The 26,201-nt window shown below is 35.5% G+C and overlaps 3 protein-coding genes across 3 annotated transcripts; all 3 read left to right on the forward strand.

Moving 5' to 3' along the window:
• The first annotated feature begins 4,778 nt into the window (after positions 1 to 4,778).
• LOC145067071 (receptor-like protein EIX2) lies at positions 4,779 to 5,477 on the forward strand. Its single transcript, XM_079014286.1, has one exon. It carries the CDS (start codon positions 4,779 to 4,781, stop codon positions 5,475 to 5,477), a length of 699 nt encoding a protein of 232 aa, XP_078870412.1.
• Positions 5,478 to 9,800: 4,323 nt separating this feature from the next.
• LOC145067072 (uncharacterized) lies at positions 9,801 to 12,749 on the forward strand. Its single transcript, XM_079014287.1, has 4 exons — positions 9,801 to 10,421; positions 10,536 to 10,646; positions 10,749 to 10,819; positions 11,690 to 12,749. Exons 1-4 carry the CDS (start codon positions 9,801 to 9,803, stop codon positions 12,747 to 12,749), a joined length of 1,863 nt encoding a protein of 620 aa, XP_078870413.1.
• Positions 12,750 to 23,181: 10,432 nt separating this feature from the next.
• Positions 23,182 to 24,908, forward strand: LOC145067073 (uncharacterized). Its single transcript, XM_079014288.1, has 5 exons — positions 23,182 to 23,232; positions 23,875 to 23,937; positions 24,024 to 24,113; positions 24,243 to 24,245; positions 24,297 to 24,908. Exons 1-5 carry the CDS (start codon positions 23,182 to 23,184, stop codon positions 24,906 to 24,908), a joined length of 819 nt encoding a protein of 272 aa, XP_078870414.1.
• Positions 24,909 to 26,201: the final 1,293 nt, after the last annotated feature.

The raw sequence follows: 26,201 nt of genomic DNA on the forward strand, positions 1-26,201 counted from the left end.
GCATGAATGTCACGTAAAGTTTGAAACTTGATGCTTGTATAACCCCCATAAGGCATCAAAAGGAGATTTGGTCCCAAAAATAACCACCTAGGTCCAATGACTCCATAATAACCCAAAAAGCTCCAAGGGTTAGGGTCTCTGGACCTCTTTGAGTCCAGATCCAAGGCACAAACTCGAAGAGGGACCATTTGCTTCACATAATCACTCTCCAAAGGGGTTATAAAACCCTAACTCTAAAGATCAACCCTAAAACTGAAGGAGATTCGAACCATTACCTCAAAATGAAGCCTCTGGACTCTGGATCTGCTAGAATCCCACCTCCTCCTTGCTCTTGCCACCTTCTTCTTGCTAAACAAGGAATATAAAGGCCCAAAATTGACTTCCTCTCTCCCAAAACAAATTAGCTCTCTTAGGGTTCTCTCAAGGGACTGGTAGCCGCAATGGGAGGCTATAAGTGCCCTTAAATAGGCTCCAAACCCGGGGAATTAGGGTTTCATTAAACAGCGTGGACTCGTCGAGTCCACTCCTTGGACTCGCCGAGTCCACACGCGAACCCGCGTCCAAAACCGCGATCCTACTCGGCGAGTTTGAGCTCCAACTCGCCGAGTCTCCTCACAAAATACCAAAAAAATATAAGAATGAATAATACCTGGGAATCCGGGCTGTTACACAAGCTATATTATGGAAGAAGGTAGATATTGTTTTCTTCTTCCTAACAACATACATTCACACCTCTCAACACCACCATAGGCTTTGATCATTTCCTTTATTATCCACCTCTCTGTTAAGCTCCACTAAAGGCATGTCAACATCACCACTAACACGCCAACCTCTTTCGTCGATATCAACAACGGTCACTGCTACGCCATCTCTGACTCAACATGGTCTTCACCAAAACCAAACTTTTCGACCCCAATCACCTTCTCCATGTTTTCAATCGATCGATTCATCAAATTGATACTACTCAAACCCTAAAATCTTTCTTTATTCTCACTACGCTTCTCTGTAACTCCAGTTAGTCAAGACATGATAGTATTATGTTGTGGAAAATGATTAGAACCAAGGTTCTAAAAGGCGTGAGGTGTGGGGTAGCGGCAAGGCCGAGCCTCAAACTTAACGAGTTATGGCGAGCCATGGCGTTTTTCAAGGCGTGATGTAAGGAGGCGATTTTGTATTAATTTATAATTATATTACCACATATATATATATATATATATATATATATATATATAGATTTATATCAAATATAACTAGTTTTTAGAAGTGTTACATCAACAAATAATAACCAAAAGTTAACAAAAACACAATACTTGTATGTCCGATTAGAAAAGGTATAAAAAAAGAGCAAAAAAAGTGTCTCAAACGAAAAAACATGCGACATAACACGATCTTTGGTGTTGGGCACTTGATGGCCATGTAAGATCATAAAATTGGAAACTTTATGGTCAACGACATCATTTTGGACTTAGATTTTGAAATTGGACTTAAGGGCTTAAGGATTAAGCTCTTAATGAGTAGATTGGCAGTCAGTTGCGTACGTTGGGCGTACAAGGCGTACGACGTGCGTACACAATCAACAAGCATGTACCTGGTCAACCATCGAGTACGCTGGACATACAGATGAGTACGCTGGGCATACTCAGTTGGGTTGACTTAGTCGACTTTTTGGAATTTTGAGTTTTACCTGAATTTGAACAAGTTTGATCTAAGGGTATTTGGGTATTTTGGATTGTGTTTAAGAATTGGTCATTCGGATGGATAGGTGACCTATAGAGGGGTGTTCTCAACCAACCTTGGGCTTTGACTTTTGTTGACTCCGTTGACCACCGACTTTTGACCAAGTTTGACTTTAGGTCAAACTTGAGGGTTTTAACTGGTGAATAAGATTTTATATGGTTCTGATGTTAGTGGATCTGCGGGAGCAAGCAGTGTATCAGGGAGCGTATCACAATGTTCTCCGGTTCCTTCATTTCAGGTGAGTTTCACCTCATTGTACCGTAGGTCGAAGGCACCAATGTCAGCCCACTAGTTATGGTTATATGTTAATAGAAGGATGCCTTACGGACTGTATATAGTCATGTAGGATAGACTGAGGACTCTTGGTCTAGGCTCTCTCACATGTTCCTTGTTTCGTTGTGGTTCTAGAGTAGGACCACATGTCCGGGTGGCTATCTTACCTCTGAGTATATATGGTTATCTATTCTTGGTGCGGTAATATTTAGTATGTTGCTATGTTGTAGTGACCTGCTAGATCTGTATCCTTGTATCGAGTATGTTACTATACTGTAGTGATCTGTTAGATCTATATCTTGGTGTGTAGGATGTTGTTATGTTGTAGTGATATGTTAGATCTGTATCCTAGTATGTAGGATGTTCCTATGCTGAAGTGATCTGTTAAATTGGTATCCTGGTATGTAAGATGCTGCTATGCTATAGTGATCTGTTAGATCTATATCCTGATATATATATGATGTTGTTATGCTGAAGTGATCTGCTCGTTTGCTATGCTAAAAGACTATTATTTAAATAGGAAAAAATGGTGAGGTAGGTAAGGTAAGGTGAGGGGGTGGGGTGGGGTGGGGTTGGGGTGTATTTATTTAAGTAAATAAAAAAATCAATGGCAAAATAGTCTTTTTAGGTAAGACATGGATCAAACACGTAAAAAAAACAAACAGCAGGGACCTTTCGAGCTAAAAAACAAGTTAGGGACCAAACACGCAAATTACCCTAAACCATAGGGACCATTGGTGTAATTTACTCTAAAATTAATTTTCGGTGATTTTCGATTCGATCTTCAACGATAGATGATTTTAGTAGCTTGAGACATTCTGAAAGTAATTATGAATATGATATCTTTAATATACATTATAAACATAAGATTACACACAATTGGTCCTTAATACATAGCAGTTCGTGGTGGTTTGACCATCGAACACCGACTAATTGTTACCAATTGTTACAACAGCTGCCACACAGTGGCAACCCTTGCCCACGTCGTGGCGGTCCAATAAAATATACGTGCTTTTATTTAATCCCACGTTGTGGGCATCCTTGCACCATGTCGTGCCACAGGTTTTCCCCCAAAACTCCATCTTTACCTCCTAAAAATATAAAGCTAAACTAGTCTTGAACACAGGTGTTATAAAGGTCATCATTTCTGATCAATATACTTACACAACACTCATAGATGGGCTATCCAAAGCAAAGAGATTGGAAGATTCAAATATGGTTTTAGAAGATATGTATATTACTTTTTTTTTTGTGGCAAATTTTTGTGATGATTAGGAAATTTGTGAGGTAGTGCTGGTTGTGATCGTGGCAAAAAGAGCAATACGATGGTGGTGTATGGCTACATGATGGGGATTCAGAGACCCTAAAAGCGTTTTAGGTAGCTTCTATTTAAATATTCAATGAACCAGATAACTGTCTTATTTGAAATAATATTATTTTATGTTCAAATCATGGTTTCTACATGTCTCCTACTCAACTATAAATAGAACCTTATACTTTGGAATTTTCAAGTACTCTTTTTTTAGATACTAGATCCAAAAATTGATCCTCTCTCGCCTCTCTCCTAATCTTTCTATGGTTCTTGTGTTGTGGTGTGAACCATTAGAGGCTCGCACACAAATAGAGCTTGTTTTCAAAGATAATTCTAGATTGCTTTGTTGGAATCAAAGATTTGTTTACAATAACAAATAAAAGGTATGCAATTTTGTGAATTTTGCTTTCCATTAGTGTTTAGAAGATTTGATGTTCAATAATATGTTGCTTAAATAGTGTTATGACATAGATCAAAGTAGGTTGCACGTACCCTTAAGAATATAATGATTTTTCCGTATTATTACATGTAAAACCTATCAATATCTTATATATGTTAACAATGACAAAAATATGATTAAAGTCACCAGATAAATTCCTCGTTTGATATGGTCCTCAAACATAAGATTTCATGAATATAGCATATAATATCCTAAAAGGAAACCTATTATAACTTTTCAGATGGTAAAAGTAATATGATTATTTGTTACATGTTTTTTATTCATTTGGTGATGATATTACTAGCTTATTAAAAAAATCTATTATCACAATGTTTTTTCAATCTTATTCATACAACAAGGAACAATGCCCAAATTATTCGTAAATAAATTTCATTAAAGTATATTTCTGGTATACCGGAAAATACCCAACCCGAATCATCAACCCGGATACCCGAACTATAAGACCCGAATTGTAAATAGTTTAGGTTTCGGTTCATATTATTTTATGAAAAAACTCGAATTACCCGAAGCTCGAAAATTACCCAATCAACAGACCTAATTAGCAGTAGTGATTAGTAGTAGATAATAAGCAATAAAGAAAAGATAAAACTAGGGAAAATTAGTCCTATGCTAAAAGCATAACATCTAAACGGTTAGATTTTACAATCCTTCTCCATTTATATTGATAGATAAGCACTCTAACATTGTTTCTTGAAGACACCATTCTTTTTCAATTATATTGGATTCAGAGTCTGAATTCCAGTTTTGATCCCCAGACACTTCAAATACTCTTTCTTTTACTTTCCCTGAAAACATCTCCTGCTTACACTTTTTTCCTTTGAGGTTGTGAATGTTCTTCATTTTGCTTTCCTTATTTTATAAATGTAGTAATGCTTTGTTGACAATCACTTTCTTCGAACCAAACACCACCACACTATGTGCTCTGGACCAATGGGATCACCCTCAAAATTTAATAGTAAACTTAAAAATGCCTTTTCAACTTATATTTGAGACAGGATGAATGAGAGTTATTTTGATCTCGATGATGATAAGAATGTGATTCAGGTCATGAAAGGTGTTGATCTTGAATATACAACAACTTGGGATATAGTGTTTAACATGGACCTTTCAAGCAATAAACTTGTGGGAGAAATACCGGTTGAGCTATCTGCACTTTCCATGTTGGTGGGTCTGAATCTGTCTAATAATCATCTGAGAGGGGGTATTCCAGAGAGCATTGGAAAGATGATGAATTTGGAAACTCTTGATTTCTCAAAAAACGAGTTGAGCGGGAGGATCCCTTCAAGCATGGCGGCTTTGACTTTTTTGAGCCATTTGAATTTGTCACACAACAACTTGTCGGGTCAAATTCCAACAGGAAATCAACTGCAGACGCTTACCGATGATCCATCAATATATGCTGGGAACAAACATCTATGTGGACCTCCATTGCCAAACACTTGCTCAAATCATCAAGATTCAACAACAACAACAAGCAAGAAGAAACACAAAGCAGCTGATGAGAAGATGGAGGTATGGTTGTTTTATGTGGATATAACGAGTGGTTTTGGAACAGGGTTTTGGGGTGTTATTGGAGTTCTGATGTTCAAGAAGCAGTGGAGACACAAACTTTTCATGTTTGCTGAGGAAACCATGGATAAGATATACGTTGCAGTTGTGGTAAGAGTTGCCAAGTTCAAGAGAGGAAGAGAATAGCTGCATAGATCATTTGGAATGCAAGTAGTTCTTGAATGCATGTTATCAGTGATGGTTTTGCTTTTGAGATATGCTTATTCTAATGTATTACTATTTGGATTTTGTATTTGTATGGCCTTTGTGATATCAGTGTTGTTTAGAGGTGCTAATTTACAAAAGTTCTTTTGGATTTGGTATTTATACATGATCAAGTTGTAGATTTAGATTACTATGTATTTGAGTTGTAGATTTTTTTTTCTTTTTAATTCTCGACCTTCTGCTGCTGCTCTCACTCCCAACATGCGGTTGCATCCCTCAGTTTTCCTCTACATTGGTCCAAGTAAGTAAGAAACATGTAATTGACTCGTTATTTATTTCTTCATTTGTAAAATTTCTAGTTTTTTCATGTATAGAAAGAGGATCTTTGGGTGAAAGGTGGAGTTTTGTTTTTTGTTGGATTTGGTATTTAGATAAGACTATGGTCTAGTATGAATCTGCAATGGGAGTGATCTTGGTTGATTGTTTGATTATATTCTTATGAGTCTGCAAGTTATGAGATTAGATTAGGGTTAATCTCATATTTTTGTGTTTGTTTGTATGGTGTTCAGTCTATTCAGACAATCACTCTGACTAACATGAAGTTGTATTGTATGTATTTGTTGCATTAAACTGGTGGTCCATTTTACCCTTCCTGAAGAGTAAGATGGTTTTGGATAGGATAGGATAGCTATGTTTTTCTCATCATCATTTATGTTATGTAATCCTCAACAAGGCATATCATCATTGACAATAGATGTAAAGAGGGTCATAAAGTCACTTCTGATACTATATTATTTCTAAGTTTATGATATTTTGTCAGTTTTTTTCATTTTGGATTTTTCTTGACCCATCCCCCTTTCTACTTATGTGTTTTAAGTTTTTCATATACTGTATCATGAGTAACCTTGTTCTTTACTTTATAAATTTTGTTTCTTAATTTAGATCATTTTGAGTGCATCATCGCATGGCTCTTCATGATTGCTCCTCTCCTCCATTAAACCATGTTAATTACTGGTGAGTTTTGTTGTGTACTTTGAATTGCTTCAAGTGGATAAAATATTTTGCCTGAATCATATAATTTGAAAACACATTGTCTAATATATACCACAGCCTGATTAAATAATAAACACAAACAAATAAATAAAATGAATGTTGCATTCAGTTAAGGGAGCCCATGGTTTAAGGCTTAATACAATGTAAAAAAATGATAATAGAACAAATAGGTGAACTTTGGAGGCTACTTTATCGACTTCAAATTCATAGGTGAGGGCTACCGTGAAATTAATTAGACTTCTTATGAATAGATTTAACTAGTTATCCTCAAAAAAGCATTTTTGTTCCAAAGCAATAAAAAAATTTGTTGCAATTTTGGTGGTTATTTTGATGTTTTATAGCAATTTTGGTCATGTTCCAAGTAATTTAGTTGCTACCTACAGTCAAAGTCAAACCATTCTTGTTCCATTCATATATGTTTTTTTACAGTTAAGTTTCATCATGTGCATTGTAGCAATTATTCTAATAAACGTTTATGGGTTGTGTTCTTTAATGGTTGCAGATCTCGAAGTGGTGGTTCGAGGGACTCACAAAGTGGGAAACGAAAGGAAGAACAAACGAAGAGACCGATAAGGGTAACAAAGTGGGTGTGATAAACTCATTAGGACATCGCTTTATTTATATAAGGGGGTGTCCAATCTTGGGGAACAAGGGTTGACTGTGGACCAGAGTCAATTGCCACATAAGTTGTGACTAGGCAGCCACCTCACCGTTTTTTTACTGATTTGTCATGGAAACTTTTTATTACAGGTCAAGGGATCATTTCAACCGGTCAATTTATATGTCGTTCCCTTAATGAACAAAAAAGATTAATTGGGTGACCTTTTAAAACAAACTCGACAAGTTCTTTAGGATAACATGACATTTTCCCTTTTCCTATTAACAAATCCACATGTTCGTGTATCTCATTTCCGACTTAGATATATCGAAATCATAATATCGGTATTTAAATTTACAATTTCGTGTATCATTTCAAGAGATTGTAAGTATTAGATTACACTTTGGATAAGTTTCAACGTGCTCCCAACCTGTTTCTTTCTTTGTCACTTTAGCCCAACCAATTTATCACTTTTATTTTAAAAATTTTGTCATCTTATTATTATTATTATTATTATTATTATTATTATTATTATTATTATTATTATTTTGCATATGAAGGGAACCAACTTGTGTTTTACCGGCTAATTAAGGTAACAAACCCATTATAACCGGTTAGGTTTGTTATTTGGCTTTTTTATTTGGCTAGAAAGTGTTGACATGTAGCTTCGTCATTCTAATTTCTTCCCATCTGTCAAACTTTCATCTACATATCAATCATATGGCGGTTGGTTTAGTGATAAACTGATAACAATTATAAAGTCTTCCCATATGTGGAGATAAAGGCAAGAGAAAGGCACGCACACACACACATACATATTGCTCAGTTTCATCCCCTGCCTCCCCCATTACCAAAACTCTAGTGTACACAGAGAAGATCAATGGAGAAGTACTTAGGAAACACGTACACAGGAGACGCATGTGTTCATACACATCTCTTACCTTTTCAATTTTAGTTATTTCTAACATTTTCCTCAATTTCTCGATGCCTTCCTTCGATTGTGTGTTTTGTCCGTTTAGTTTCTCATCGAACATAATCACTCTATTTCTATTTTAGGTATAAACAAATTGAGATTTTCTATTAGGGATTCTGATCATCAAATTTTATAGAAATTGTTTTCGTTCCATGTTTTGGAGTCCCATGGAAATTTAACTTGAAGTTCAATATACAAAAAGAATCGCTAGATATAAATTTTGTGTTCTTTTTGCTCGTTAGTTTTCAGGATGAATTTGGGAATGGTTTCTGGTCAGTGGTCAGCCAACATCAGGAAAATTGATTATCATGTTCAGAACCATCAAAGCTCCTCCCATGTGTGTTACCTGAAGGAGGTCAATGTTGTCCAAACACTGTGGCGATTGAGTTGAGTTACACACAACGGTGATAAACGACCCCTACAAAGAATCTGGTAACTCCACCTTTTACTAGGCTTTTGTAATCGTAGGAGGCGGTGGTTAGATCAGAGGGCGACATCAATGGGGGTTGTTGGAGATGATAACAAGGAGACATTGATTTTTGAGAAGATTGATCACCAGCAAAGCAATTTCGAGTAGTCGATGATCTACAACGAGTATTTTGGTCTCAGAGTGTGTGAGAACGGTTGTTGACAGTGCAGAGGACATATCTGGTCATCAGAACAGCAAAATAAAGTTCTTACATCATCGGAACATTTGGTGTCAACGTTGCTACCTGCAGTGGCAGCCAGGATACAAAGAATCATTGTGGTGCTCGTGTAAAGAACAATATGCAGAGGAGTAAGATGTTGGTGATTTTAGTGTCACTATGTCATTTTATATAACTTGAATTAGCATGTGAGCTAAGGGGCTTCTTAATTTGTTTTCTAATATGTGTACGGGTTGGTACGGAGTGCACGCATGTATAAGATCAAATTAGTAGCCAGTTCGACGACTAGTCGGGGGTCTGGGGGCAGCGCCCTTGGGTCCGGGGTTTCTAAAGGGGCAGCGCCCCTGGGGTCCCGCTAGTGTGATATTTCGATTCTTGAGGGTGATTATGGTAAAACTAACGAAACTCGTTAGTTTTGGTAACCCTAAATCCCCATTAAAATCTGGATTACCCTAACTTGCTTCTAAAGGAATCCATAGCGGCCCAACCCTAATGAAACCCTAATATTGTTTATTATATAAACGACTCTTCTTTTCAGAAAAATAGGATGATCTTAAGAACTCGTTTTCATCATAGTTTCAAAAATCCTCTAGCATATTGGCTTACGATTTCTGTGCCTAGAATCGTAAGTGTCCACTATGATTATCCTAGGATGAATTTCTTGTAACTCAGGCATAGGGTAGAAATATTAGTTCGGAAAGTGATATTATGATCCAAGTTGGTATCTAGATCTCCACCATAAACCCTAAATTTCCCAACATTCAAACTGATATTTACTATTCTTGGAGATGGGTGACTCATTCTGCGAGATGACCACTAAGTTTGCAAAGCTGGAGAAGTTCGAAGGTGTCGACTTCAGGAGCTGGAAGAAGAAGATGCACTTCATGCTGACTAATCTGAAAGCAGCATACGTGCTGAATACTCCAAGACTAGCGGAGCCAGATGAAGGTGTTGTTGAGACTATTGAAAAGATAAGAAGGAGACAGAAGTAGGACAACGATGACTACATCTGCAAAGGTCACATTCTGAACGGTATGTCTAATGCTTTATTTGATATCCACAATGAAGCCTTGTGTGCCAAGGAGTTGTGGGACACCCTTAAGTTGAAGTATATCACCGAGGATGCTTCTAGCAAGAAGTTTCTGGTCAGTGACTTTAACAATTATAAGATGGATGACTCAAGGTCTGTTACTGAACAATTCAATGAACTCCTTGGCATATACGGTCGGTTTAAACTGCACCATATGAATATGGATGAGTCCATTGTTGTGTCAACTATCATTGACAAATTGCATCCATCCTGGAAAGACTTCAAACACAAGTTGAAACATCAAAAGGAGGAACTGTCTTTGGCTCAACTTGCTAGTCACATTCGTGTTGAAGAATCTCTTTGTGCGAAGGAAAGTGACAAATCTGAAAAACCCAAAGGAAAAGTTGAGCCTGGACAGCCCTCAGTTCATATGGATGAAAACAAACCAAGGAACCAGAACCACAAAGGACATGGCATACGTAAGCAGGAACATGTCCCAAGCAACTCCAACAAAAAGAGAAAGGATCTGGTTTGTTGGAGGTGCAATCAGGTTGGGCATTGCAAGCATGACTGTCGTGTAAATTTGGGCAACAATGGTGCTGGAAACAGTGGAGTCAATGGGAAAGTGAATGGGTCTTCGGCCCAAGTTAAAGGAGGTCAGTTTTTGACTAACTTTGATATTTCTAATCAAAATTATGTTTATTATGTTTCATTTATCCCTGAATCATTCTATGTGTAGGATGATGATGTTGCTTGGTGGATCGACTCCGGAGCAAAGAACCATGTATGCAAGGATAAACGGATGTTTGAATCATTAACTCTGCTTGAAGATGGCTTGGTGCTGAAAATGGTAGACGATTCTTTTATTCCTATTTGTGGTTTAGGTGTCGTGTGTCTTGAATTTACGTCTGGAAATACAATTAATTTATTTTATGTTTTGTTTGTTCCCAAGATTCACATGAATCTTGTTAGTTCTAGTTGTTTGAATTATGCTGATTTTAAACAAGTTATTGAGTCGGATAAGTTTGTTTTGTCTAAGGGTGGAATGTTTATTGGCTTTGGATGTTTAAATAATATAATGTTTCATTTAAATCTTGTTGACAAATCATTACCTGTTCAAAATTTTGCATTTTTGTATCTTTTGTTTCTAATGTTGATAAATCTATGTTTTGGCATGTAAGATTAGGTTATGTCAACTTTAGAAGGATGCATGAGATGTAAAACTTGCATGCTTACAAAAGTGACAAAACATCCCTTTCCTAGTGTCACTAAAAATCCAGCTATTTTGGAACTTATACATAGTAACCTGTGTGATTTTCACTCCACTCCTTCTTTGGGAAATAAAAAGTATGTAGTCACTTTTATTGATGACTACACTCAGTTTTGCTACGTGTATTTGTTACATTCCAAGTATGAAGACTTAGATAAATTCAAAATATACAAAACCGAGGTGGAATTGCAGTTGGACATTCCAGTTAAATGTCTCAGGACTGATAGGGGAGGTGAATATATGGATCCCATATACTTCCAATCAGTGGGTATCATTCATGAGACCACGACACCTTACACGACCCAACAGAATGGTATTGCTGAACGTAAAAATCGAGTTTTAAAGGAAATGATAAACTCGATGTTGTCTTACTCGAGATTGAGTGAAGGATTATAGTGAGAGGCCATGTTAACGGCCTGCTATTTATTAAATAGGGTTCCAAATAAAAAGAACAAAACAGTCCCATTTGAACTTTGGTTCAAGAAAAATCCGAATCTAAGTTATTTTCGGGTTTGGGGATGCCGGGTAGTTGTAAAACTCACTGAGCCCAAAAAGAAGAATTTGGGAGAACGTGGAATTGATTGTATATACATTGGATATGCTGAACATTCTAAGGCATATAGGTTTTATGCAATAGAACCTGATGATTCGGTTTCGGTTAACACTATTATCGAATCACGAGATGCAATTTTTGATGAGATGCGGTTTACATCGATTCAAAGACCTAAGGATCTGACTTTTGGTGCTCATAAAGAGCAAAATTCAGAAAGTCAAGATGGTGGTAATGTGCAAGAACCACAAGAGCTTCGTAGAAGCAAAAAAGGCCATATTGCGAAAAATTTCGGATTTGACTTCCAACTGTATTTGGTGGAAGGTTCAAGGGATGAAATTAATCTTGAATACTCTTATTGCTATAGTATTGAAGATGATCCTAAGACTTATCAAGAGGCCATGGAGTCTCGTGATAGTGCCTTTTGGAAGGAAGCAATTGATGATGAAATGTCATCAATTCTTGAGAACAACACATGGGTGTTGTCTGATTTGCCTCCAGGTTCTAAACCATTTGGTTGCAAATGGAATCTCAAAAAGAAAATGAATGTTAATGGGACTATTGACAAGTTCAAAGCCCGGTTAGTCATTCAAGTTTTTAGACAAATACTCGGTATTAACTATTTTGATACGTATGCTCCGATTGCACGTATTGCTACTATTAGATTGTTGATTGCTTTGGCAAGTATCCATAACCTGGTTATTCACCAAATGGATGTGAAAACAGCCTTTTTAAATGGTAATTTTGACGAGGAAGTTTACATGAAACAACCTGAAGGTTTTATTATGTACGGTAAAGAGCATATGGTTTGTAAACTTGTCAAATCTTTATATGGGCTGAAACAAGCGCCTAAACAATGGCATCAGAAATTTGATGAAGTTATTTTGTCCTCTGGTTTCAAGACAAACCAATGTGAAAAATGTGTTTATAGTAGATTTGATGATGCTACAAAAGTTGGGGTGATCCTTTGCTTATATGTAGATGACATGTTGATTTTTGGTACCGACCAAAATCAAGTAGATGAAACAAAGAAATTGTTATCATCTAAGTTTTCCATGAAAGATTTGGGAGAGGCTGATGTAATTCTTGGAATAAGAATTAAAAGGATGAACAAAGGTTTCGTGATGACTTAAAGTCATTATATTGTGAAAATTTCCAAGCGGTTTAATTTTACCGATTGTTTTCCTGTGAGTACTCCTATGGACCAAAGTGTGAAATTAATGCCAAATAATGGCGCTCCCATTTCACAATTGGAATACTCTAAGGCTATTGGTTGCTTGATGTAAGTACAAGACCTGATATTGCTTTTGTTGTGGGTAAGTTGAGCAGGTACACTAGTAATCCTAGTGCTTAAGATTGGCAAGCAGTGAATAGAGTGTTTAAGTATCTCAAAGGAACCATGAATTATGGTTTGAGTTACTTGGGTAGTCCTTCAGTTTTAGAATGTCATTTAGATGCAAGTTGGATAACCAACATGGAGGACCATTCCTCAACTTCTGGTTGGGTATTCTTGCTTGGGGGAGGTGCCATTTCTTGGGCTTCCAAGAAGCAATCTTGCATTACAAACCCGACAATGGAATATGAGTTTGTTGTGTTAGCAACTACTGGTAAAGAAACAGAGTGACTAAGGAATTTAGTCTATAAGATTCCTTTGTGGTCTAAACTGATAACACCTATTTCTATTCTTTGTGATAGTGTAGCCGCTTTGGCTAAGGCATATAGCCAGGTTTATAATGGGAAGTGTAGACACCTAAGTGTTAGACATAGTATGATTAGAGAACTAATCATGAATGGTGTTATTTCGGTTGAGTTTGTGAAATCGCAACAAAATTTGGCAGATCACTTGACTAAAGGTCTGACAAGAGACTTAGTGCACAAGTCTGTAATCGGGATAAGATTAAAGTCCATTTAATTTTGTAATGATGAGACACCCAATTCCCTCCTAATATAATGTTAGGAGTTGAATTCAATGTGGAAAGCTCATACTTATAGATTGGAACATATGAAGTATTTGTTGGATTAGTGTCTAAGTCCATAACTATTTTGGTGTGTACTTGACCCGATGGTGCATGGTCCTTTTGGGTTGCCTTCACCAAAGCAACTTGATAGGATGAATTATGGAGAGAAAGGATTAATTATGATTTATTAATATATTATGAGAATAATATATTAAAGGAAAAATCATATTGTTTAATTAATATTAGTCAATGATTAATTAGGAATTAATTTTGTGGCTAAAAGACATTTATTAAACTTAAGGGACTAGAACTGTCAATTGTATGATAGTTGAATATTGAGCTAATGGACTCCATATTAGAGGGGTGGACGAATTATATGGGGAAACCCATTAGAAATCATCCTAGGCCTTTAAGGAAGGAGTCTATGGGTTGCTTAGGGCCTAAGCATCCAAATTAGGGTTTCCTTGTTAGATAACCCTAATAGCCTCACTATTTAAAGATCCCTAGAGCACCAAAAACGTGTGGAAGTAACTCCTTAGGGATTTGGACGGTTTTGGGCAGCCTCCTCTCTCCTTGTTCTTCATCCTCTTGCTATTGGTGTTTGTGAGCCATTACAGGAGTGACAATTGTGACTCTAAGCTTTCTAAAGTCATTACAAGGAGGAATTGAGATTGTTATTGCTACATAACAATCAAAGGTAATTCTCGAAACCCTAATTTCAGTTTATAATATGTTAGATTTAAGATTGTAAGTCTTGGATACATTGCATGTACAATAGAGAAACCTAGATCCAAGCATTAGGGTTTGCATGAGCACATAGGATGTTCTTATGGCTAAACCCATCAGTGGTATCAGAGCCTTCATTGGTTTCTGTTGTATGTGATGCTATGTTGAATTATTTACTGAAAATCGATTTTTTTTGGCCTCTGCCCGACTTGACTTGGCGAGTCAGTGGATGAACTCGGAGAGTCTGTCTGACTCGGCGAGTCTAGTCCCTGACTCGGCGAGTCCAAGGGTCAGACAGAGGGAATATCGGGATTTCTTGCTGTTTTGCAGAAGGATTAATACCAAAAACGTATTTTTATGATAAAATCCGATTTTTATTATATTTGGGTGATTATCCTTCATAAAACAAAAGATAATTTCAAATCTTTTGAATAATAGTTTCCTTATATGATAAATATGGATTATTTAATTTATTTGGTAATTATCTTATGAGATTAGGTCAAATATAGATAATGACAAAATTAATTGTTTAATTTCTATTATTTGTTATTTGATCCTTGTGTTGTGAAAAAGTTTCAATTATGCCCATGTAAGTTTTATAGTTTAAATTTAAACTCAAAAGTTTTTTTTTGTAAATAAGTTAAACTCTAATGTTTTGAAATGTTTCAAAACTTGCCCTCAAGTTTTGGAATTTAAAAGTTGATTAAAAGTTTAATTTAGAAATGTTAGATTCTAAAACCCTAGTATAGTTTTGAAAAGTTCAAATCACACCCTTATGGTTTTATTAATTAATTAAAGTGTATAATTAAAAGAGATTTAGTAAATCCATAAAGTTTTGGTTTACAATTTAATTAAATTAAAGGTATGATTATTAAATTAGAACACCTAGTATTTTAAAAGTGTAAAATACACCCTATACTATACATAACATTAAAAGTCTAATAGTATATATATGTATGAGTAAAAGTCAGTCTTACCGTTAGTAGGCCTCATTCACGAAGCTGGTCTATAAGGGGTGTTTAAGGAAATTGCCTATAAAATGGCGATTGAATGGGTATCCACTCTTACTCACCGCACTCTTGACTAGTGGAGGGTCGTTAGCCGAACGGGTAGGATAGGATAGAAACCTTCCATTATAAGTATAATGAAATACAAAAGTAACTAAATGCTTTTATAAAATCCCCAATCTTAGTTACTTTAGGCAAAAGTGAATTGATGCAATCCCATGAAATTACACTTTGTGCCCTTGCGAAGACGTTAGTGGAGCGTGTGTGGTTAACCGACACACTAAATGGTTCTAAGCAAAGGTAGCAAAGGGTGACTCAATGTTTGTCATAGTTCGGTGGAGCGTGTGTGGTTAACCGGCACATCGAATAGGTGACTGTAACATGTGGGGAACCATGTAAGTTTGCATGGTTATTCGCACCCGCTTTGTGATCCTCGGTATCCCAGTCACAAACTAGAGGGGCATATCGAGATTTAAACATGCCATTGAAATGTTCAATGAATCTCAAAATATCTAGGAATTTTCAATAGATTTAAAACTTAAATTTCTTTTTCGTTTTTCATGGTGGAAATTGGTAAATCGTCATTTACCTACCTTCAAATATTCTGCAACTAGATTACGGCATACCTTTTCTAGGTTGTAGTGTATTGTGTTGGATCCTAGCCTCGATGTTTCATTTGGGTGTCACATCGAGGATTCTAATCAACTAACTTGAATTTGTTTTCTCCCGTTTTGTATATGTCAAAGTATGACAACTATGGTATTCCCAAATCCCGTGGAACAAGCTTTCCACATGAAGATGATATTCCACGATTCGATCGAGGAACAAGAGATCATGCTTCACTTCCTCCACCTCCTCCAATTATTCTCCCTAACCCACAAGTTTGAAGGCTTGAAAAGTTCAAGCTCACTCAAGCCCTTTTGGCAAGTAAACATGGAAAAGGAAAGTCAGTGTGTGCATACATCCTAGAGATGAAGTCATACATTGATAGGTTAAGAATGTTGGGATCAGTTGTCTGTGAGGAGCTGGCTGTTGACTGGGTTCTTCAGTCACTTCCGGACTCATATAGTGAGTTCGTAAGAGAGTACTATATGATGAACCACGATGTGACCGTCATCGATCTCACCAATATGCTTGTTGCTGATGAATCAACAATGGTTTGGCGCACAGGAAAAGCAAAGTTGATTGGTGAATCTACCTTCCAGACCTCTATGGATATATGCAATGGCAACGAAAGGCATGCCATGATCGAAAAGTTTGATCATAAAAGAAAGGCAAAGTCAGAAGTAGTTTCGTGTGCTGTTCCAAAAGAGTCAATTTGCTTTTATTGCCAAGAGAAGGGGCATTGGAAACGAAGCTGCCCTATTTACCTAAGAGATCTAAGAGATGAGAGAGTCAAAACGTATGGATCTGCTTTAGGTAAAATCCATTAACTAACTCTTTTAAGTTCCTATTCTAGATTCTTAATACATGATGTGATAAGATTACATTTTGATGTTTTGTAGGATCAAAGAAAAGAGAGGAAGCTTAAGGGAAGAAGTGAGCGGAATCTAATCGTGAAGAAATGGATTACGATCGCATTACTTGAAGATTAGAATCTTAAGCTACTACTTGGAGTTAGAATAGATTGCTAAGAAATATGTATTAACATAGGTTTTCAATGAATTTCATTGTAAGGACTAATTTTTCCGCAATAAAAAAATTGATTTTGTTTATTTATCCTTGCAATGGCGTGTATGAAAAATTGATGTTTGAATTTTATTATTAGCAATAATGGATTTGATTCTTAATTATGTTATTTGTGGAAAGGTCAAGAATTTACCAAATAGGGAAAGTTTCTCATCGCCCAAGTTTCAATTAGATAGAAACTTGAAATCATGCAACGTGTATGATGAATGAAAAACTTCCACATTTGGAAATTAGACTAATTCGTTGACAAAGTGTCAAGTGAAAGACTAAGAGATCGAGTACACAAAGTTGTGTGTTCATCAAGTCCACCACAAGAGTAACAAAGATATTCGTCATGATTTACTAAAAGTTTTAGTAAATATGATTATATTTATAAGATTAAGTGTAATTCTGAATTGATTAAAAGAGTTTAAATCAATAGCAGAACGAATAAGAAGGATCAAGTAGGCAGAAAGATAAAAGTTTCTCTATTCTAAGAAGAAGGGAGAGTACTTTTTATTATGCTTTATGATATGTCTTAATGATTAAGAACCATGTCTCAATTGATCCTCTAAGTGAATCTTAGTACAATTGTATGTCTGAGAAGAGGGATCAAGAATTGAAGAAATGGTTAAATCAAGAAGTCAATCATACTTTGTTCCAAAACAAGTCTTAGAGTTAAATTGTGACATTGAGTGACAAGTCTTAAGAAGGTAGAATTTGGAAAAAGGTTTTCTTATTCTTGCACATTTGAAATTGGTAAGTTGTGATGTCTTGGATTAGACAAAGACCAACGAGGACCAATTTTGTGAAGTGTTTTGTCTTGATAAAAGCTACACTAACTCTTGAATATTTGTTTGTCAAGAAATGTTTATTGACAAGAGAATCTTATATGTCAAGGAGTCAGTGGGAGTCTTAATGGTCTTGAAAGGGTTCAAGATAAAATCAAAATAAACCTTATCGAACATCACTAGCACACGACTTGAGGTTTACAACCTATCGTGTTGACACTATCTTATTTCTGTGCCGTTCCAATCGAGTTAATTATGCATATGAGCTCTATGAGTTCTCATTTCAACACATAAAAGGCAAGCACCTTGATCAATGAAAACTACATTGATAGGAAAATGTGAGCTGCTTAACTACTTGGAAGACATGGTGAGCACTCGTGTTATCATAAGGCAAGAAATCAAGATTGAGAAGGTTCGGTCCATATGAGTTTGAATTTGTCGTAAACTTTGGTTTTGACAAATTCACATGGATAGGAACACATACACCATTAAAATCTAAGTGTCATAAGATTCCTTCCTTCATAAAAATGACTGTGAGGAAATGCTTTCACTAAGAGAGATTTTAAGAAGATAGTGATTGTGAAAATTGGATTCTCGAATTCGATTATGGTTACGGTATCCCTTTCCATGATTCGAATTGTGAAATTTGGCAATTAGTCTGAATTGTTTAGACACATATATGAGTTATCTAAGGCAAAGGTGTATAAGTTTAAGAAGCTTAGATAAAGGATTATCATGTCAAAGCTAGTGGGAGCATAAATGTTATGCATGTATGATTATTAAAACAAATATTGCAAATTAGTAATATTAATTATAGAAAACAAGAGTTATCCTTTGCAAAGTCGTAAGGATTGAAAAGCTCTTTTGCTATAATTAAGGGAGAGAATGTTATGCTTCATTTCAAATCTAAAGGCTTAGGTTGTGGAATGTTAATAAATTTAGTCAAGGATACATAGTGCGTTCTTAAATTTCAATTATGATCATAGAATCCCTCTTCATAGTTCGAATTGTGAGAACGTGACACATAAAATATTATGGCAAAAGATTGATAAAGTATCATATCTTTATGTAAGACATTATGCATCGTGTCCCATACGCTTCGGGTATAGGATCGATTGCAAATGCTATAATATTTGACCATTCTAAAATTTTCCAAATGTCTAGCGCATTTAGAGGGAAAAAGGAAAAGAATCGGTTTTGACTAAGATAATTAAACAACTATCAAAGGACGATCCAAAGCTCGCTGAGGATTGGTCGCTTGTGAGTAGTTGGAAGTATGATATTGGATGGATCATATCGACATTATTATGAATAGATAAGATTCTATTAAGAATGATTTGTCATATGGCAAATATGGAAATGTTTCCATATTGGGAGTTGGATATTGAGAGTCTATGTCTAGATTAGAAAATTTTATGCAAAAGGATGTTTAAAGGAATGTACTTTGAGTGAGAGACATCATGTCTATAGAATTGTATTGTAACAATCTCAGATAGAGGACTTTGTAATTTCATTGGCAATAGTCATTGTGACTTTTGTACTATGACATTGTGAAAGGATCATTGCATAAAATGTTAGAATCTAGCATATTCTATAAGTAGCAAGAATTTGATATTCTTATACTTATGATAAGGATTGGGAGTTGTGAAATGAGTATGATTGGAAATGTGTTCATTTGATCTATTTCACAAAGTAAGGACCGTAGGTAAACATTGTGTGCATGCTGAGAGCATGGGACAAGTGTTGTTATAATTCAAGTAAGAAGTTGATTACCCGAAACAACAAATAATGAGTAATTGATATGGTGATAAATAAAAGATGTTTTATTTATACTCAAAGGTTTGAGGCCATATGGGATTAGTATTATTCTTGTGTTTCACTTTGCATGTTTTGACTTCCTAAATAATTTAATTTGTTCAGAACAGTCAAATTATTCGAACGGACCACGGTCGTTCATATGTTGGAAGTAGCTATGAATGAAGACTGTCGTGAATTGGTGTGTGGATTGTCTAAAGTGTATTAGACATAAGCAATTGTTTGCTGCAACGTTCACGAGTGCTTATGAATATGATTTGAGCATTGGATTAAACCCACGCTCACTTGGATCACTTCATGGATTTTATCACAAGTGATTGGTGAGACGATAACATCTTATATTCTTGAAACTGAGATGTGTGAGTTGTATCTTGCGATTCGGTTGCACATTGATAATATGTAAACGCACCAGTAACTTGGTGTTATATAACATATTGTTGTGTGTAATTAGGTAAGTGAGTGTAAGCAAGCATTGAGTCAAAGTTTATCCGTTCCTTTTATCCAAGGTAGGATAAAAGCGATATCTTTGGGCCCCTCGATGATTTAGTGATGGCACCTGAGCACTTGGCCGAGCCGGGACTAATTTGATGTGATCAATTGTAATCTGTTGTCAGTCGTCATAAATCAGAAGTCGGGAAATAGTATAGAGGGAATGATTAAGTTCATGTCTCATATCTATACGATATCTAGAATGGAGGAATATATGATCCCTTATCTAAAGGACACGCGTATCTGATAAGATCAGAGTTGACAGCGGCTTTGGAAAGCTACGATTGCAGATCAGGATCTGAAGTCATACGCATAATAGTTTTTAGACTTATCCAAGTGGGAGACTGTTGGATTAGTGTCTAAGTCCATAACTATTTTGGTGTGTACTTGACCCGATGGTGCATGGTCCTTTTGGGTTGCCTTCACCAAAGCAACTTGATAGGATGAATTATGGAGAGAAAGGATTAATTATGATTTATTAATATATTATGAGAATAATATATTAAAGGAAAAATCCTATTGTTTAATTAATATTAGTCAATGATTAATTAGGAATTAATTTTGTGGCTAAAAGACATTTATTAAACTTAAGGGACTAGAACTGTCAATTGTATGATAGTTGAATATTGAGCTAATGGACTCCATATTAGAGGGGTGGACGAATTCTATGGGGAAACCCATTAGAAATCATCCTAGGCCTTTAAGGAAGGAGTCTATGGGTTGCTTAGGGCCTAAGCATCCAAATTAGGGTTTCCTTGTTAGATAACCCTAATAGCCTCACTATTTAAAGATCCCTAGAGCACCAAAAACGTGTGGAAGTAACTCCTTAGGGTTTTGGATGGTTTTGGTCAGCCTCCTCTCTCCTTGTTCTTCATCCTCTTGCTATTGGTGTTTGTGAGCCATTAGAGGAGTGACAACTGTGACTCTAAGCTTTCTAAAGTCATTACAAGGAGGAATTGAGATTGTTATTGCTACATAACAATCAAAGGTAATTCTCTAAACCCTAATTTCAGTTTATAATATGTTAGATCTAATATTGTAAGTCTTGGATACATTGCATGTACAATAGAGAAACCTAGATCCAAGCATTAGGGTTTGCATGAGCACATAGGATGTTCTTATGGCTAAAACCCATTAGTATTCATCCCAGGTATGTGTTCGGTTCTGCATGTTAACCAGGTTGAAGTTTAACTTCTTAATAATTCATTTGATAAATGTATGTGCAGATACATGGAAAGGAGTTACCTATGTCATTGTGAAGTGTAGCTGCATTTCAAGAGGTTGTGGATTTGACCTTGATACGATCATGAGAGAATTGGGATACACGACTTTATAGAAGTGCCAAGTTATAATTTGCTAGAAATTCAATAAACTAGTATGTATTTTACTTTCTAGTATTCAAATGGGTTGATGGGTTCAATTCTTAGAACACCCTGATTCTCGAGTATTTGCAAATGTATGATACTAATTGGAAATTCAATCGTTTCGATATTTTTTTTATGTACTAGTTTGGATTGTTTGATAAAGTTATGTCTATTCAAGGGTTACACTAAAATGGGGGAGGATTATTGGTGATTTTAGTGTCACAATCTCATTTTATGTAACCGGAATTAGCATGTGAGGTAAGGGGATGCTTAATTTTTTTTCTAATATGTGTACGGGTTGGTACGAAGTGCACGTATGTATAAGATCAAATTAGTAGTCGGTTCGACGACTAGTCGGGGGTCCGGGGGCAGCGCCCGGGGTCTAGGGTTTCCAAAGGGGCAGCGCCCCTAGCGGGGTTCAAGGGGCAGAGCCCCTGGCTAGGTCCCGCTAGTGGGATATTTCGATTCTTGAGGGTGATTATGGTAAAACTAATGAAACTCATTAGTTTTGGTAACCCTAAATCCCCATTAAAATCTGGATTACCCTGACTTGCTTCCAAAGGAATCCATAGCGGCCCAATCCTAATGAAACCCTGATATCGTTTATTATATAAACAACTGTTCTTTTCAGAAAAATGGGACGATATTAAGCTCTCGTTTTCATCATACTTTCACAGAATCCTCTAGCATATTGGCTTACGATTTCTGTGCCTAGAATCGTAAGTGTCCACTTGGATTATCCTAGGCTGAATTTCTTGTAATCCAGGCATAGGTTAGAAATATCAATTCGGAAAGTGATATCACGATCCAAGTTGGTATCCAGATCTCCACCATAAACCCTAAATTTCCCAACATAAGATAGTGATGAAGTGTGACAAGTATAGAAAGTTTGACTGGGTTTTCCGGTAATAGGTTAACAAATTAAAAAATAAGGACCTTTTAAAACTTAAAAATCAAGTTTACACCCTTAGGATGCAAAGAAAGAAAGAAAGAATGAAAGACGAGGGACCTTTTAAAACAAAAAAAATGATAGTTTGTTGGGCTAGAGTGACATTAATCATTTCATTAGAAAGACAAGGGACCTTTTAAAACAAAAAGTGATAGTTGACGAGGGACCTTTTAAAACAAAAGGCAATAGTTTTTTGGGCTAGAGTGACATTAATCCTTTCATTTTTAGTCAAGTTTAGATTTTACCCATTAGGTCTAGGATGGACCTGCTCGCTCTGATACCATGAAACAAAAGATGAAAAACTTTTCAGTCTATTTCACAACTATTTATATACATGAAAAAATAACATAAAATAGGAAAGAGATAATCTACTATAATTACAGAATTAAGGTCTTAAAATACATCTAATATAATGGCAATTACAGAGTTAATTTAGGCCAATATACAACTCTTAAATATAGCAGTCAACAACTGTAATATTTCCAACATATATATATATATATATATATATATATATATATATATATATATATATATATATATTATTTAATACTTTCGTTGGTGTTTTGTAGGAAAATAGCCACACTTTTCCAACAGAATATGTAGGGTATCTATTCTAGTAGGTACTTTGTTGGAATTTTGTTGCATTTCACTTTTGTTGCAAGTTTGTAGGAAATTAGATGGATATTTCCAACAACATTTTTTGGTAGGAAATATTTGGAAGGTAAAACCAAATTTTCTAGTAGTGCTAGTAGCCACACCACCTCTAAATTTTTCCGCCTTATTCATGGAGTATAAATGGTAATTCGATTGAAACCGGTAAATGATTGCTCAACTTCTGAACCAGAGGTAAGAAAAGGGAATTACTCTATTCTTTTTTCATCTTTTTGATTTCTTGGTTCTCTCTTAGTCTTTGGGTATAAATTATGAATCGATTGAGTGATTGCTGAAGTAGATGACCAGAACCATTTCCAGAACAAGTAAATCCGAGTTCAAAGTTCAAACATTTTTGAATTTTCAGACTTCAGGTAATTTTTTTTTATTAATTTTTCAATATTTTGGCATTCTAGTGTATGTGATTACTAAACTCTGGGGTTCTAGGTGATTTGATAAAATCGTATATTCTAGAAAACTAGGATTCTCCACATTGTATGCTATGTTATTGGTATAAGCATATGTTTTTGTTTTACTCCAGTGAAGTATATAATAACTCTTAAAAGTTATATTGCCCTTCCTGATATGAGTAAGATGATAGTAAAACAATGTAATATCAATGTTTCCACTTATACTACTTTAAAGAATGTTTTTTTTACTAAAGTATGAAAAGCACATCTATGCAACTTTCCTTTTGTATGTGATGTATTTTTCTTTGCTTGAAAAAGTTTCTTTATTTGCTCACAAAAGCTCCTGTTAATTTAGTAACTTCGGCCATCTTACATATATATTTGATCACCTTATATGTAGTTATTGTTGTAGCTCTGGACAATGTAGGTTTCACATAGGGCTGAATCATCAAGAAAACATGTGAGAGCTCTTCATAACCAATTTTGCAAGGTCCGTGATCTTTATTGTTTCAATTGTAATAATTTAAGCAGTTATCAACAGTTGGGTTAATAATCAGTTTTTTTTCTTTGAATCAGAGGGTTAATCATACTCAGTTACAGAACCACCCTGATGAACTTTGGGAAGATGAAGTACGTGACTACATAACTTACGCCTCAAGAATTTTGGTAATGATCCAAATTTATATCAAGTCTGCAATTTATATATTATTAAAACTCTAGTCTAGTCTTTCTTTGTTGTTTCAACATTTTGTACTTATTATATTTTTTTTATTATCAAAACTCACACTTTTTTAGATGGTACATTGACATTTGACCATTCTGATAAGAATGTGATTCAGTTCATGAAAGGTGTTGATCTTGAATATACAACAACTTGGGAGAATGGTTTATAACATGGACCTTTCAAGCAATAAACTTGAGGGAGAAATACCAGTTGAGCTAACTGCACTTTCTAAGTTGGTGGGTCTGAATCTGTCTAAGAATCATTTGAGTGGTGGTATTCCAGAAAGCATTGGTAAAATGACTCAAATATTTTCTCTTGATTTCTCAAAAAACAAGTTGAGCGGGAGGATCCCTTCAAGCATGGCAGCTTTGAACTTTTTGAGCCATTTTAATTTGTCAGACAGCAACTTGTCGGGACAAATTCCAATAGGAAAGCAACTACAGACACTTACTGATCCATCAATATATGCTGGGAACAAACATCTTTGTGGACCTCCATTGCCAAATTGTTCCTTATATCATCAAGATATAACAACAAGAAGAAGCAAGAAGAAACACAAAGCAACTGATGAGAAGACCAAGGTATGGTTATTTTATGTGGACATAATGAGTGGTTTTGCAACAGGGTTTTGGGGTGTTATTGGAGTTCTGTTGTTCAAGAAGAAGTGGAGACAAAAGCTTTTCATGTTTGCTGAGGAAACCATGGACAAAATAAGATATATGTTACAGTCATGGTAAGAGTTGCCAAGACGAAGGGAGGAAGAGAAGCCGCATAGATCATGTGGAATGCAAGTAATATATGTTATCAATGATTGTTTTTCTTTTTAGAAATGCTATTGTGCTTATTTGCGTATATTACTACTTGTATTTTGAATTTGTACGACTTCTGTAATATGGATGTTTTGTTCAAAGGTGCCGATTTATGAGATTTCTATTGGATTTGGTATTTGTACATGATCAAGTTGTAGATTAGATTACTATGGATTTGAGTTGTAGGCCTTTTTTTCCCTTTTATTACCAATTTCTTGCTTTCAACCTTCTGCTGCTGTTGCATCCATTGGCTTTCATAAGATTAGTATTCGGCTATATGCTTCGGCAGAGAGAATCATTATGATTCTTCTTTGAATGTCTTGTTTATCCATTTGAATGAAGAGATTTGTTTCTTAGTTACTATCCTCCTGTTAAATCCATTTATCTGTGCAAACTAGTATCTCCATTCTTATCAATGTACTATGAATATCTACCAAAGGGAACCTTGAATCTGCAATTTCCTATTCAAGATTTCAAGCCACCAATTTCTTCAACTTCAAACTAGATTCCAAAAATCAAAAATCAAAAACTCAAAATGAATGGTATTCTTCTTGATGATGAACAAGAGGACAAGGTAAGACCAGATTTCATCCTGAAATTGTTCCTAAATCTACAATAGAGAAGAAATTGGCATGATGTTGTTTTTCTACATAAAATAAAGAAAGGTATTGAACTTTATTTCCATATCTTAAGCTCTCTATAGGCTCCCAGCTGTCTTCACCCTTTCACAGGATCAATCAAACAAAGAAAAAACAACAGAGTCAGATCACCAAAACACCCTCAACTAGCTAGTATTAGTTATGATAAAAACATCAAGTGTAGACAAACAAACTGTACCTCTAAATCTTTAACATGCATATTAATAAAAATTAGCAACCACTATTTAGGATTTGGTCTTACAAAATCTAAAAGCTCTCAGGAGCTCGAATGATAAACATGAAACAATACTTACTTAAGGTAACATGCTTTATATATAGAAGACCCAAAGCAAAGAAGCAACCAGTCCAGACCCAAGTTTCTATTTGATCCGTAAACAAACATATAGTTATGAGAAATGGATCAACATCTATTCTTTCAAGTACATACCCATGTATACTGATACTATCCTCTTTTATTGGACACATGTTCAACAACTTGGCATTCTCAAGTATTCATATAAGAATGAGATGAACACTAGTACTAATACTAATATAAAATTTATCATTAGTTAGATCACAGGGC

This window comes from Lactuca serriola, chromosome 8 (assembly GCF_051521515.1).
Source record: "Lactuca serriola cultivar US96UC23 chromosome 8, Lser_US96UC23_V15, whole genome shotgun sequence".
Classification (NCBI taxonomy): Eukaryota; Viridiplantae; Streptophyta; class Magnoliopsida; order Asterales; family Asteraceae; genus Lactuca; species Lactuca serriola.

Excerpts from the sequence above, each read along its gene's own strand:
- LOC145067071 (XM_079014286.1), top strand. The coding sequence starts at position 4,779 with ATGAATGAGAGTTATTTTGATCTCGATGATGATAAGAATGTGATTCAG.
- LOC145067072 (XM_079014287.1), top strand. The coding sequence starts at position 9,801 with ATGTCTAATGCTTTATTTGATATCCACAATGAAGCCTTGTGTGCCAAG. Across the intron at positions 10,422-10,535 it reads ACAGTGGAGTCAATGGGAAA|GATGATGATGTTGCTTGGTG; the intron begins GTGAATGGGTCT and ends TTCTATGTGTAG. Across the intron at positions 10,647-10,748 it reads ATGGCTTGGTGCTGAAAATG|ATTCACATGAATCTTGTTAG; the intron begins GTAGACGATTCT and ends TTTGTTCCCAAG.
- LOC145067073 (XM_079014288.1), top strand. The coding sequence starts at position 23,182 with ATGGTAATTCGATTGAAACCGGTAAATGATTGCTCAACTTCTGAACCA. Across the intron at positions 23,233-23,874 it reads GCTCAACTTCTGAACCAGAG|GTTTCACATAGGGCTGAATC; the intron begins GTAAGAAAAGGG and ends TGGACAATGTAG. Across the intron at positions 23,938-24,023 it reads TTCATAACCAATTTTGCAAG|AGGGTTAATCATACTCAGTT; the intron begins GTCCGTGATCTT and ends TCTTTGAATCAG.